The following is a 15,643-nucleotide window of genomic DNA, read 5'->3' on the forward strand; positions in this document are numbered from 1 at the left end:
ATTGGGGCCAGCACTATGACAGCCCTGCCGGATTCTGGACTTGGAAGGAATCTGAATGGCAGAATCTCCAAATGCTGATAAGGAGCCCATGGCAGTTTTCATGTCCAGCCCATAGAGTTCTGTCACATTTGTTGTGGATGAGATGCATGATGATTTATTACGAGGCGAAGGGCTTATTACTCTTCCATCTCCTTCAAAATATCAAAAAGTTTATCACAAAGCTACATAGTACATGACTTTGAGACAGGAAATACAGAGAAATAGTTTGGATAGCAAATGTAAACCTCCCATCATCACTTTATTGGTATACTCAGCTACTATTATAGATAATACTGCAGGGTCAAAGTGGATGTCAACAAACCCTGTACACTTATAGTGATGAGCCCCATATAATATCTATAATTATATATATTAGTAAGGGAGATTTTTTTTCCCACTCTTTCTACTCTTCCTACTTTTTTCGTATTTCCTAAGGATCAGTGTTCCCACACTTTTACCTTCACTAATTAGCCATTTTTCCTCATTCTAATATAGTATTTGGAAGATTCTTTCCTATTTCTCTTATACATAGTCCACACCCCAAACTAAAATACAGTATCTTTTTCTTGGAAAAGAGAAGCCCTAACTAACTAATAAACCAAGTCCTGAAACCTTCTCTCCTGTACCCAAATTTCCAGTTTCCTGTGTGTTTTATTGGCATGTCTTAAAATCCCTTTGCAATCAACTTATGGGCTATAAAAGTTTGTTTCTAAGGTCAAAAAAAAATAATAATAAAATAAAATAAAATAAAATACAGTATCTTTTCAGTATTGGAAATAATCTACTGTGCTATGGATATAAAATACATTATGATTTGAACAAGTACCAAACCAATTTGGTAACCAATTAACCATTTCATTTTTTTATTCAAGTCTCTTTGGATCTATAAAGTCAATTATTAAACAATATTACTCAAAGAAAATAAACCATATCTGAACTCCACTCACTGATAATACCTTGCCTAGTTGAGTAGTTTCTTTCAAGGTCATGTTGTAAGAGTCGACCAGGTAATGATGGTGCTTCTTTATTTAGCCTGAATTCAACCTAAAAAAAAAACATTTAAAAAAAATTGGATAAGAACTTATCAATTAGTAATAAAGATAATTATAAATTAATATACAATAACTGGCACATGTTACAACATACAGATGAACCTTGAAAATATCATGCTAAGTGAAAGAATCCAGACACAAAATGCCACATATTGTATAATGGCATTTATAAAATATCAAGAATAAGAAAATCTATAGAGACAGAAAGCAGATTTGTGGCTTCCAGCTGGCTGAGGTAGGAGCATGGGGAGTGACTGCTTAATGGGTACATTCAGTTCTGGAAATAGATGGTAGTGATGGCTGCACAACATGGTCAATGTATTTAATACCACTGATTCTTACAATTTAAAATTATAAATTTTATGTTTATTTTAACACATACACACAAATAATCATAGTCAATTCCATGAGATCACATGAAACCATGTTCCAATCTAAGGCACTTCCAATTCTTCCATACCCTCACCACAAATACAATGATTAAAAGAATCATTTTCTCAAGTGAAGATCCAAGATGATGGAGCAGTAAGCAGAAGCTACACTAACCTCCTCCCAGGCCCAATCTGGAATTACAACTTAATTGTGGAGAAATCATCTGGAATAACAAATTAAACACTAGCTGGAGAGATGATATAACCACGGAGATACAGAAAAGACTGCTTCATGACAATATGACTGGTAGGAAGTGCGGAGATGTGAAAGGGCTGGCTAGGATCCCATAGGTGGCAGCTGAAGGGAATGAGAAACAGCCCTGAAGCAGGGGATCCCCCTGAGAAGGGCAAGGTCTAAACTGCCAGCTGGGCTTCCCAGCCTACACCAACAGAACAGAAAGATAGCATCCAGTTTTGAAAAGTGAAAAGCTGTAGGGTTTTTTGATGGCCTGAAAGAAACAGCTGGAGAAAAAGAGCCCTTAAATGGATCATGTATGAAAATATATTGGCACCCACTTACTCTGGGCTCAAACAGAGGAAGGAAAGAGAGGACTAGACACACTTAAGGAGAGTTGGAGTGGGGGCATTGAGGAGAGAACTGAAGGAGCACCTGACCAGGTCCCAGTGCTGACTCATTTCCCATACTGCAGACAGACCACTTCCTCTCCAAGTGGGATAGCCTGAGGAGAACCAATAGCTTCAACCTCAGGAATTAATCTGCCCCACGCTCAGTGCTTCAGCCTGACAGCTGATCACAGATTGAATAGATTAACAACTAAAGGAGAAAGACAAAGGCAGTACATCCTGGTAGTTTCCAACAGGCTGCCTAGGCACAGAATGGATAATGATCTGAAGCCACCAGGGCCAGATATAGGAAGTGCAGATCAATATAAGAAGCAGAAACAAACAAGAAGAGTCACAAAAATGGGGAGACAGATAAACAACCCCTCATTGAAAGGATAGAAGGAATCCCCAGAAAGAGTGCTAAATGAAATAGAAGTAAGCAAACTATCAGACATGGAATTCAAAAGGTGGATTGTAGGGAAGCTCAATGAGCTCAACAAACTCAAAGAAAACTACAAAAAACTCCGAGGAAAATACAAGGAACTTACTGAGAATTACACCAGCATGAAAAAGGACATAGAAGTTACCAGTAAGAGCCAGAAGAAAGTGAAGAATAAAATTTCTGAGTTAAAAAACACACTAGAAGGAATTAAAAGCAGGCTAGAGGAAGTAGAAGATCGGATCAAGGAGCTGGAGGACAATGTAGAAAAAAATTCCAACACAGTGCAACAAAATAAAAAAAGACTGAAAAGGAATGAAGAGGTTTTAAGAGAGTCACAGGACAACATAAAACATAATAATATCTATATCATAGGAATACCAGAATGAGAAGAAGAGGAGCAAGGGATAGAAAACCTGTATGAAAAAGTAATGACAGAAAACTTCCCTAACTTGATGAGAGAAAGAGTCGCACAAGTCCAGGAAGCACAGAGGGTCCCAATGAAGATGAACCCCAACAGGTCCACTCCAAGACACATCATAATTAAAATGGCAAAACTCACAGACAAAAAGAGAATCCTAAAAGCAGCAAGAGAAAAACAACTAATAACATACAAGGGACCTCCGATAAGGCTATTATCGTATTTCTCAACAGAAACACTACAAGCCAGAAGGGAATGGCAAAAAATTTTATTCCAAGCAATGAAAAACACAGGCTTACATCCAAGACTATTCTACTCAGCAAGCCACTCATTCAAAGTGGAAGGTGAAATAAGGAATTTTCAAGACAAAAGAAGGCTAAAAGAATACATATCCACCAATCCAGCATTGCAAGAGATGCTAAAGGGTCTGCTTTAAGAATACAAAGAAACATAGAGACAGAGAGGAACACAAGTACAAAGGAGGAAAATGAGAGTGAATAAGTACCTATCAATAATAACCTTGAATGTAAATGGATTAAATGCACCAATCAAAAGACATAAGGTAGCTGAGAGGATTAGAAAGCATGACCCACATATATGCTGTCTACAAAGAACCATCTCAGAACAACAGATCTACACAGACTGAAAGTGAAGGAATGGAAAAAAATATTCCAAGCAAATGGACATGAAAAAAAGCTGGGGTAGCAATACTTATATTAGACAAAACAGATTTCACAGCAAAGGCCATAAAAAGAAAAAAAAGGACATTTCATAATACTTAAGGGAACAATCCATCAGGAAGATATAACCCTTGTAAACATATATGCACCCAACTTAGGAGCACCTAAATATATAAGGAAAATCTTTAGGAACTTCAAGAAGGATATTGACAGCAACACACTCATAGTAGGGTACTTTAACACCCCATTGTCAACAATGGACAGATTTTCGAGGCAAAGAAACACCAAGGATATTGAGGCATTGAACAACACTCTAGATCAGATGGACTTAGTTGATATATATATAGAAATTTTCACCCCAAAGAAGCAAAATATACAGTCTTTTCAAGTGCACATGGAACATTTTCAAAGATAGACCACATGGTAGAACACAAAACAAGCCTCAACAAATTCAAGAAAATTGAAATTATATCAAGTATCTTCTCAGATCACAATGGCTTAAAACTGGAAATCAACCTCAAGGAAAAAACTCAAAAACATTCAAACTCATGGAGAATGAATAACATGCTATTAAATAATGAATGGGTTAACAATGACATCAAGGAAGATATCACAAAGTTTCTGGAAACAAGTGAGAATGAACACACAACAACCCAAAACCTATGGGATACAGTGAAAGCAGTCCTGAGATGAAAGTTCATAGCAATACAGGCCTACCTAAAAAGGATAGAAGAATCTGTAATAAAAAATCTAACCCTACAGCTACAAGAACTAGAGGTACAACAACAAACAAAGCCAAAGCAAGTAGAAAGAAGGAAATCATCATAATCAGAGCATAATTAAATGACATAGAGACTAAACAAACAATTCAAAAGATCAATAAAACCAGGAGCTGGTTCTTTGAAAAAAATAAACAAAATTGACAAGCCTTTAACCAGGTTCATCAATAAAAAAGAGAGAGGAACCAAATAAACAAAATCAGAAACAAAAGAAGAGAAATCACAACCAATACCACAGAAATACAAAGGATTATAAGAAATGACTACGAACAACCGTATCACAAGAAATTTGACAACCTGATTAAATGGACACATTTCTGAAAACATATAATCTTCCAAAATTGAATCAAGAAGAACCAGAAAGCTTGAACAGACCAATCACAACTAGTGAAATTGAAGCACTAATCAAATAACTCCAGGCACACAAATGCCCTGGACAGGATGGCTTCACAGGTGAATTTTACAAAACATTTACGTAAGAACTAACTCCTATTCTTCTCAAACTATTCCAAAAAATCCAAGAGGGAAGACTCCCAAACTCGTTCTATGAAGCCAGTGTTACTCTAATTCCAAAACCAGGTCAAGACACAACAAAGAAAGAAAACTACAGGCCAATATCGCTGATGAACATAGATGCTAAAATCCTCAACAAAATATTGGCAAACCGGATCCAGCAGCACATTAAAGAGATCATACACCATGATCAACTGGGATTCATCCCATGGATGCAAGGATGGTTTAATGTTACATAATCAATAAACGTAATACACCACATAAAAAAAATGAAAGACAAAAATCACATGATCATAGCAAAAGATGCTGAAAAAGCATTTGATAAAATACAACACCATTTATGATGAAGACACCCAGCAAAATGGGAATAGAGGGAGCATACATCAACATAATAAAGGCAATATATGAGAAACCTAAAGCCAACATCATACTCAATGGACAAAAACTGAAAGCATTCCCCCTGAGATCAGGAACAAGACAGGGATGTCCACTCTCTCCACTCTTATTCAACATAGTCTTGGAAGTTCTAGCCACAGCTATAACACAAGAAAAAGAATTAAAAGCATCCAAATTTAAAAAGAGGAAGTAAAACTGTCATTTGCAGATGACATGATATTGTACATAGAAAACCCTATAGATTCCATGAAAAAACTACTCAATCTAATAAGTAAATTTGGCAAAATAGCAGGGTACAATGTCAATATTCAGAAATCAAAGGCATTTCTGTACACCAACAATAAAATATCAAAGACAGAAACTAGAAAAAAATAATCCCATTTACTATAGCAACAAGAAAAATAAAGTACCCAGGAATAAACTTAACCAAGGAGGTAAGTGATCTGTACTCAGAAAACTACATAACACTGAAGAAAGAAATTAAGGAAGATACAAATAAATGGAAGCATATCTCATGTTCATGGATGGGAAGAATCAATATCATTAAAATATCCATACTACACAAAGTAATTTATAGATTCAACACAATCTCTATTAAAATACCAATGACATATTTCACAGACCTAGAGCAAATACTTCAAAAATTTATACAGAACCTACTAAGACTCTGAATAGCCACAACAATCTTGAGGAAGAAGAACATAGTAGGAGGAATCACAATACCTGATATCAAACTATACTACAAGGTGACTGTAATCAAAACAGTCTGGTACTGGCATAAGAACAGACACATAGATGAATGGAACAGAACAGAGAGCCCATAAATAGACCCAGGTCTCTATGGTCAACTAATATTTCACAAAGAGAGAAGGAACACAAAATGATGTGAAAAGAGCTTCTTCAACAAATGGTGCTTGTAGAACTGGAGAGGGACATGCAAAAGAATGAAGTTAGACCACCAACTTACATGATGCACCAGAATAAACTCAAGAAGGATAAAAGACTTAAATGGAAGCTGTGACACCATAAGAATCCTAGAGGAATACATAGGCAAAAAAATTTCAGATATCCCCTGTAGCAATATTTTCACCAACATATCTCCTAAGGCAAGGGAAATAGAGGAAAGAATAAACAAATGGGACTACATCAAACTAAAGAGTTTCTGTTCAGCAAAAGAAAACAACAGCAAGATGAAAAGGGAACCAACCATATAGGAAAACATATTTGCTTATGGTATCTCAGACGAGGGTCTGATCTCTGAAATATATAAAGAAGTTATATGACTCAACACCAGGAAGACAGACAACCCAATTAAAAAATGGGCAAAGAACCTGAACAAACACTTCTCCAAAGAGGACATACAGAGGATCCATAGGCCTATGAAAGAATATTCAACATCACTAGCCATCAAGAGATGTAAATAAAACCACAATGTGATACTACTTCACACCAGTCAGAATAGCCATCACCAACAAATCAACAAACAACAAGAGCTGGTGAGAATGTGGAGAAAAGGAAATCCTAGTGCACTGTTGGTGGGAATGCAGACTGGTGCAGCCACTATGGAAAACAGTATGGAATTTCCTCTGAAAACTAAAAATGGAACTGCCTTTTGATCCACCAATTCCATTGCTAAGTTTATACTGAACAAATCCTGAAACACCACTTCAAAAGAACTTATGCACCCCTATGTTCACAGCAGCACTGTTCATAATAGCCAAGTGCTGGAAACAGCCAACGTGCCCATCTGTAGATAGTGGATCAAAAAACTGTGGTACATTTACACAATGGAGTACTATGCAGCAGAAAGAAAGAAGGAACTCCTACCATTTGCAACAACATGGGTGGAACTAGAGAGAATTATGCTTAGCAAAATAAGCTAGGCAATGAAACACAAATACCATATGATATTATCTAATACAGGAAACTAATGAACAACACAAAAGATGACCAAAATTGCACCGGAGGCATGTAAACAAGGAGCAGACTAACAGTGACAAGGGGGGCGGGGGAGGGAGAGAAGAGGAGTAAGAAAGAGAAGGGTCTAGTCAAGGAACTAGAATAAATGACCCATGGACATGGAAATAGGGTGGGGATTGACTGTGGGTGGAGTGGAGGGAAGCAATGGGGGAAAAAGTGGGACAACTGTAATAGAAAAATGATTAAAAAAGGAAAATAAATGAATAAAATAATTAGAATAAAAGAAAATTTAAAAACATCATTTTCTCAAAAACAAAAGCAAAAAACTAAATTCTGTTAGAAAAACACTTATCATTAGAATTCTTTTAAGTGTCCAATTATAATATAAAAAAATTGTATGCCTAAACGGTCTAAGAAGAGATTTCTCTTTTAAATTATTTGACAGAACTGAAAAAAATTAAATCAAACAACCTCTCATGATTAGCCATAAAAAACCCTTAAATATATATTTTAAAAGAATTATGATGCTTCTCACTTCTGGCTAAGATGGAGGCCTAGACAGACATGCCACATCTCTCTCCACAACAAAGAAGGAATACAACTGTCTCAAAACTAGAGACAACCAGAAGTTCCAGAAAATCTAGCTGCATGGAAGTCCAACAAACTAAGATAAAAAGAAGAAATACTCATCCAGACAGGTAGCAGGGACAAAGCCGGGGTGAAGATGCAGTCTAGTTGGGGCAGCAGCGGCGGCAGCGACTGACCAGTGGAAAGCACAAACATTTAAAAAAGTCGAGAGGGACACCTGCAGCATACTCCCAGTACCAGACCAAACCGCGCAGCTCACACTCCCAGCACTGGGGATAATAAAGCCTCATTGCTTCTGACTGTGCAAACCAGTGGGGGTTGAGGCAGAGAAAGAAACTGCCAGTCTCTTAGCAGAGTCTGCTTATTTAAAGGGTCCCATGATCCTAGAAGGTCTCCAAACCCACCCACTTTGGGAATGACGGCCAGGGCAACATCTAGAGAGGTGCCAGTCCCATATGGAAGTGGGAGAAGTGCCTGGAAAAGGGGCGAGTGCTGAGGAAGCGGCATTGTTCCCTCTCAGCCCCTCCCCCATACTTAGCACCACAATGTGGTGAAATGGGTCACCCTGTACTGATGAATATCTAAGGCTCCACCCCTTACAATGTAACAGGTATGACAGCTCTACCTAAGACACAGAGGCAAACAAACACAGGAACCTGTCAAGATGAGGAGACAGAGAAGTATGGTGCAAAAGAAGGAACAGATCAAGGTTCCAGTGGGAGAACTAAGAAATGAGGAGATAGCCAACCTAACAAATGAGGAGGCAGCTAACCTAACAGACGCAGAGTTCAAAACACTTTTGATAAAGATGCTCACCAACTTGACAGATATGCTTAAGTATGGCAGACGCATAAGGGAAGAAGTGAAGGCTATGCTAAATGAAACGAAAAAAAATCCACACAAAACCGATGGTGAATGGAAAAACACCCGTGTTCAAATCATGATTTGGATATAAGGAAGAAAAAAACAGTCAACCAGTACAAAATGAGGAAACAAGAATTGAAAAAAATGAGGAGAGGTTAAGGAACCTCTGGGACAACTTTAAATGTACCAATATCTGAATCATAGGGGTGCCAGAAGGAGAAAAAGAAGAGCAAGAAATTGAAAGCTTATGTGAAAAAATAATGAAGAAAATTTTCCCAAATTTGGTGAAGGAAATAGACATACAAGTCCAGGAAGCACAGAGAGTCCCAAACAAGCTAGATCCAAGGAGGACCACATCAAGACACATCATAATTAAAATGCCAAAGAGAGAATCTTAAAAGCAGCAAGAGAAAAGCAGAGAGTTACCTACAAAGGGTTGCCTATAAGACTATCAGCTGGTTTCTTAAAAGGAACTTTGCAGGTAAGGAGGGACTGGCAAGAAGTATTCAAGGTGATGAAAAGCAAGGCCCTTAACCAAGACTACTCTGTCCAGCAAAGCTATCATTTAGAATGGAAGGACAGATAAAGTGCTTCCCAGACAAGGTAAAGTTAAAGGAGCTCATCATCACCAAACCATTATTATGTGAAATATTAAAGGGACTTATTTAAGAAAAAGAATATCAAAACTATGAACATTAAAATGACAATAAACTCACAACTATCAACAACTGAATCTAAAAAATAAAAACAAAAACAAATTACTCAAACAACCAGGACAGGAACAGAATCACAAGATGGGGATCATTTGGAGGGTTGTCAGCGGGGAGGGGGACGGGCAGAAATAGGGAATGATTCAGAGACTAAGAAGCATAATTGGTTGGTACAAGATAGACCGAGGAAAGTTATGAGTAATATAGGAAAGGGTGAAGCCAAAGAACTTATATGCATGATCCATGGACATGAACTAAGGGGAGTGGGACTGCTGGAGGGAAGAGGGTACTGGGAAGAGGGGAGCAAAGGGAATAGAAATTGGGGCTACTGTAACAAATAATCAATAAAATATACTTAAAAAAAAGAATTATGATGCTTCTGATTCATCCATACTATAAACCTTATAACAGCATTTCCTTTATCTTCTTAAGAATTATATGAAGAAAGGTATTTTCTCAAGACTTATATCCACACAAGGGTAAATGAATTGTTTGGAAAGAATTTGGATGAAGCACAGTATTCCTAGAAACACATTGAAATACTAGAAAAGGATTTGTCCAGTGAAATCAGTTAACAAAACTTTGGAGGAAATCTATTATGTCCAATTATAATAAAGAATATTCTTATTCAACCTAGCTAACTGCGATTTATTCAAAATGATCAAATGGTCTAGCTTACAAGTGTTTATTTTTATATAGATTGTAATCAACTGCCGCCTCCTTGATTTGTGTCCTTCATCCACCCTCCTCATGCCCCTACTTACCCTCCAATGCTGTTATCTGTAAAGTCTGCCCTTCACTTTAGAGTTCCTCCAGTTACATCTTTTTAACATTTTCTTCATTAAAAAAAAAAAAAAAAAATACCCTGAATTGGGATGGTTTGAGGTGTACAACTTCATCAAAGGAGAAAAATTATAATGTGTCTTGAGACAACTGTATGAGAGGTGGATGTTTGGGTGCTGAAGCGAGACAGAAGGGAAAGAAAAACATATGTACCTCAAAAATCAAATGAGAAGCCAGAAATTATGGAAATACCAGAGATATGGGGAAATTGGGGAAAAAAGAATCTCATCTTCATATCTTAACTTTAAATAGCACTAAGCTAATTTATTTCCACTACTAATCTATTTTTCTCCCCTTATTTTAAATGAAATGTATAGATATGTCCCCCCAAATTAGCACATTTTATCCATTACTGTGTAAGATTCCATTAGTAGTAAGACACACCATATTTTACCCATTACTTAGACAAAAAAACCTTTCCCAATTGAATGACAATGAGAATGTGCCACTCATTTTAGAAAGGATTCTGATTTAAGAAATGTTTAAATTTTTAAAAAAACACCTTACCTCTTGCAATTGGTGAAATAAGATTCAGTTTTTTAAAGTTCCTTTTTTACTTTATGTAGGTAGAAAATAAAAATTAGGTTTAAACTGGAGACTAAAATAAATGTACTTAAAATTTCCAGTTCAGATTCTACTCTTTAAATCATGCTACTATCTCTTACTTTGTTTTTTTCAGGAAGAGACGATGTTTGAATAACCAGATGAAGCCCACAGTTCACCTGCAATGTAAAAATTAAACCATAAAATATATTCTTAACTTAAACACACACACACTCCTCCCCAAAATAGTACAAATAAAGATATAACAAACGGAATGCTTGCTTTTTGTTTCTGGTATATGACAATGTTCTGAGAATTTGCTGAAAATAATAAAATCACAATTAAGAATTAAAGGTTTCACTGTGATTTATTTTCTAAAATGTCTGCAGCAATTTAACCCTCTACTTAGAACCTCAGGATTTTGACACTTGCCATTTCGGACTAAAGTAAATGGAACGGGTGAAGGAGGTATGGGTGTCTGCTAATAATAAATTATTTTCTTAATTTAAAAAATTGACTAAAGGAATGTAAATGAATCTTAGCCTTTCACAGCAGCCCAGCTCCACCTTCTGGGAAGCCCACATCTGGGACAAGTCTTTGAATACCCATCATACAATATTAATACCCTCAAAAAGCCTTGGTCCAGTCCACGAATCTGAAGCCTTGGTCAGACAATAGCTTAAGTAGACTCAGCAGACCTGATCCCAGTAATACATTACGTAGGACGAAGACGCCAGACAAAAAGGACGATACGAATGGAAAGAAAGGGAAACTGGGAAACCCAACCTACGTTGTTCGTAGCCCGGCCAGAAACAGAACGGTATTTCCCGGGAATCATGGCAGGAGACAGTCCAGAATCTGTTAGATGTGCCTTAGCAGTGACGCTTACAGCAGAGATTCAATGAGCCCAAAAGGGGTCAAGTCCCAGGCAACCCGCTCAGCAGTTACCATAGAAACGGCGATTTCCGGTCGGGTCCTCTCCCAAATCAACTGGGCAAAACAGACCTTAGAGCATCTGGTTGTGTTTGTGGGAGCGGGAACAAGGCTGGCCACCTCGGTAGCTATGACAACCCCCACTTCCGGTCCGGGCCTGTTTACGGCCCACCTCAGCTCTGTCCGCGCGAAATTCGTATCCCTCTCACTGGGGAGGACTGCCGGGAGGAAGAGGAAGATATCCAAGAGCCAGGTACCCCCCGACTTGGGGCCCCAGTTCGGCCCCGCCGGTGGCCGGAGATAGGGGCAGGAAATGGGCAGGACGCGGCATGGACAGGCGCGCGGAAAGCAGCGGGCCCCTGCCCCGCCTCACCGAGGCCGCCTCGGGGCCAGCCCGCGGCGTGGCCGCCCGCAGCAGCCCCAGTTCGGCAAGTAGCTGTTCTTCCCCAAGGGCCAGGTGCTGCTGCTGCTGTGGGACGACTCCATGTGGGGCAGCCGCGCCGACTGGTCCGGGGGCAGTGACGACTCCGTGACCGGCCCTGACCACTGCGCTCCCGCCGGTTTTGACGTCTCTTCGGTGACCCAGAAGAACCTGCGCTTCTCCCAGCGCCTGAAGCTCGCGGCGGGCACCATGCCCACCATGCACAGTTGTCCTCCCCAGCACCTACGGGGGAACAAGAGGGAGACCCAGCGGGCGACCCTGAAAAGGGAGGCGAGCCCCAGGCGATCAGGCGTTCAGAGGCTGCCCGGCGTCCAGCCCCCTGTACACTCTCGCGGGCCAGGAAGAGGGCTGCTGCTCCTCCTTTTACTGCCATTTTGGGAAAGGTTTCCGTTGTAAAATTGGGAGTGTGCATTAAAGATGATTCCTAAGATCCTATTTAGCATGAACACTGTGCAATTGCAGTTCCTTATACCGACTCCTCCCCAAAAATTCACACAAACCAAACACCCTTGTCCTTCAGATTATAAAGTCGCCTTCACCTCCACTCCAGAGTTTCTAAATAGAAGTTTTATTTGAGCAAATCTCAGGGAATGGGGTGCTTGAAATTGTTTTTGGAGAACATTACGGAAGACACAAGCCTGAGGAAATGTCAATTATACATGTCAAAGTGGTGGAGGAAGAGGTTTGCTGATAAACAATCCCCGTTCTCAAACTTCCCATTACCACTAGCTGCCTTAAGTTAAATGATCCTAGTAAGCTGGATTTCCCCCATCTGGCCTGCATCTGTCTGCTGTCTCTATCCTTATAAACACTGATATTTTGCATCTGGTCCCTACCATTTTCTTACCCCTTCCCATCTTAAAGAAGCCTTCTTTGAGATTATGAAACTTAAACCTAGAGCACAGATTATAGGCCTTTGAGGAAATTATTAGCCTCCTGGAATGTCTTCGTTATGCATAAATTGTGAATTTGGACTAGATGAGCACTAAGGTTTCCTTCAGCTCTAATATTCTATGAATACTTCTGTATATTCAAAGCCAAGTGTCACAGGTGAGATTTTAAAAAAAAATAATATAGTTTACATACAATATTATATTGGTATCAGTTGTACAACCTAGCGATTAAACGTTCATATAACTTATAAAGTGGTCATCCCATAAGTCTAGTACCCATCTGACACACAGGTCAGGTTTGGATGAACTCTTCTCATTTGTAGAAATAAGTAATGTTTAGATAAAATCGAGTCATAATTTAGCCTATGCAATAGTGATAGGGCTGGATTGCCAGACCCAAACTCTGCAATACCAACCTGCTCCTACATTGGAGTGGTTGCTTAAGACCCTTTTATGGCATCCTCTAATTATTGGGTTGGCCAAAAATTCATGTGGTTTTTTTCTGTAAGATAGCGCTTAGTTGTCTTTACTTCATTCAAGATAATTTTCTTAGATTGTATTGTGACAGCTGTCATATCAGCATACATTTTTAAAAAATCGGAATTGGTGAATTTTTGTGTAGCCATTTAAATACTGAAGATGGAAGAAAATACGCAACATTTTCAGCATATTATGTTTTATTATCTCAAAAAAGGTAAAAACACAACTGAAACACACAACAGTTGTGTGCAGTATATGGAGAAGGAGCTGTCACTGATCAAATGTGTCAAAGTGATTGGTGAAGTGGTCAGTGAATCTCATGCTGGAGATTTCTTACTGGCTGATGCTCCATGGTCAGGTAGACCAGTTGAAGTTGATAGTGATCAAACTAGACCTTGAGAACAATCAACATTTTTTAAGTATATTTTATTGAATATTTTGTTACAGTAGTTCCAATTTTTTTCCCTTTGCTTCACTCTGCCCGGTACCCCACTTCCCTCCAGCAATCCCACTTGCCTTAGTTCATGTCCATGGGTCATGGATATAAGTTCTTTGGCTTCACCCTTTCTTGTATTATTCTAAATCTCCCCCTGTCTATTTTGTACCAACCAATTATGCTCCTTAATCCCTGCACCATTTCCTCATTTCTCCCCCTTCCCCCTCCCAGCTGATAACCCTCCAAATCATCCACATACCTATGATTCTCTTCCTATTCTGGTTTGCTTAGTTGGATTTTGTTTTTATTTTTTATATTCAGTTGTTGGTAGCTGTGAGTTTGTTGTCATTTTAATGTTCATAATGTTGATCTTTTTCTTAAGTAAGTCCCTTTGACATTTCATATAATAATAGCTTGGTGATGATGAATTCCTTTAGCTTTACCTTGTCTGGGAAGCACTTTATCTGCCCTTCCATTCTAAAGGATAGCTTTGCTGGATAGAGTAATCTTGGTTGAAAGTCCTTGCTTTTCATCACCTTGAATACTTCTTGCCAGTCCCTCCTTACCTGCAAAGTTCCTTTTAAGAAATCAGCTGATAGTCTTATAGGCAACCCTTTGTAGGTAACTCTCTGCTTTTCTCTTGCTGCTTTTAAGATTCTCTCTTTATCTTTCACCTTTGGCATTTTAATTATGATGTGTCTTGGTGTGGTCCTCTTTGGATCTAGCTTGTTTGGGACTTTTTGCTTCCTAGACTTGTATGTCTATTTCCTTCCCCAAATTTGGAGAGTTTTTCTTCATCATTTTCTCACATAAATTTCCAATTTCTTGCTCTTCCTCCTCTCCTTCTGGCACCCCTATGATTCAGATGTTGGGCCGTTTAAATTTGTCCCAGAGGTTCCTAAGCCTCTCCTCATTTTTTTCAATTCTTGTTTCCTCATTCTGTACTGGTCGACTGTTTTTTTCTTCCTTGTATTCCAAATCATTGACTTGAACCTTGGTTTCAGTCCCTTCACCATTGGTTTTGTGTGGATTTTCCTTCATTTCATTTAGCATAACCTTCACTTCTTATGCGTCTGCCATACATAGTTTATCTGTCAAGCCTGTAACCATCTTTATCACCAGTGTTTTGAACTCTGTGTCTGTTAGATTGGCTATATCCTCACGTGTTAGGTTGGCTATCTCCTTGTCGCTTAGTTCTCCCACTGGAACCTTGATCCGTTCCCTTTTTTGCACCATACTTCTCTGTCTCCTCATCTTGACAGGTTCCTGTGTTTGTTTGCCTCTGTGTCTTAGGTAGAGCTGTCACTCCTGTTATGTTTAAGGGGCGGAGCCTTAGGTGTTGGTCAGTACAGGGCAACCCATTTCACCACGCTGTGGCGCTGTTTGTGGGCGAGGGGTCTGAGAGGGAACAATGCCTCCTGCTCAGCACTCACCCCCTTTCCAGGCACTTCTCCCACTTCATACGGGACTGGCGTCTCTCTAGCTGTTGTCCTGGCTGTCGTTCCCAGAGTGGGTGGGTCTGCAGACATTCTAGGACCATGGGGACCCTTTAAACAAGCAGACTCTGCTGAGAGACCAGCAGTTTCTTCCTCTACCCCAAGCCCCACTGGTTTGCACAGTGAAAAGCAATGAGGCTTTATTTTCCCCAGTGCTGGGACTGTGAGCTGCACAGTCTGG

General features: G+C 39.2%; 2 protein-coding genes across 2 annotated transcripts in view; one reads left to right on the forward strand and one right to left on the reverse strand.

The window, feature by feature from the left end:
• LOC150015734 (uncharacterized) overlaps positions 1-11,814 on the reverse strand; it is a 52,018-nt gene extending 40,204 nt beyond the window's left edge. The window contains exons 1-3 of the mRNA XM_090268310.1: positions 11,573-11,814; positions 10,905-10,961; positions 996-1,083 (exon numbers count right to left, since the gene is read on the reverse strand). Coding sequence (XP_090124436.1) covers positions 996-1,083; positions 10,905-10,961; positions 11,573-11,620 — 193 coding nt within the window. The 5' untranslated portion in view covers positions 11,621-11,814. The remainder of the gene's footprint in view (positions 1-995; positions 1,084-10,904; positions 10,962-11,572) is intronic.
• Positions 11,815-12,028: 214 nt separating this feature from the next.
• Positions 12,029-15,643, forward strand: part of THAP10 (THAP domain containing 10) — a 50,670-nt gene continuing 47,055 nt past the window's right edge. The window contains 2 exon segments of the mRNA XM_090268311.1: positions 12,029-12,368; positions 12,371-12,540. Coding sequence (XP_090124437.1) covers positions 12,029-12,368; positions 12,371-12,540 — 510 coding nt within the window.

This window comes from Furipterus horrens, unplaced genomic scaffold, assembly GCF_987537825.1.
Source record: "Furipterus horrens unplaced genomic scaffold, mFurHor1.1.pri manual_scaffold_3, whole genome shotgun sequence".
Lineage (NCBI taxonomy): Eukaryota > Metazoa > Chordata > Mammalia > Chiroptera > Furipteridae > Furipterus > Furipterus horrens.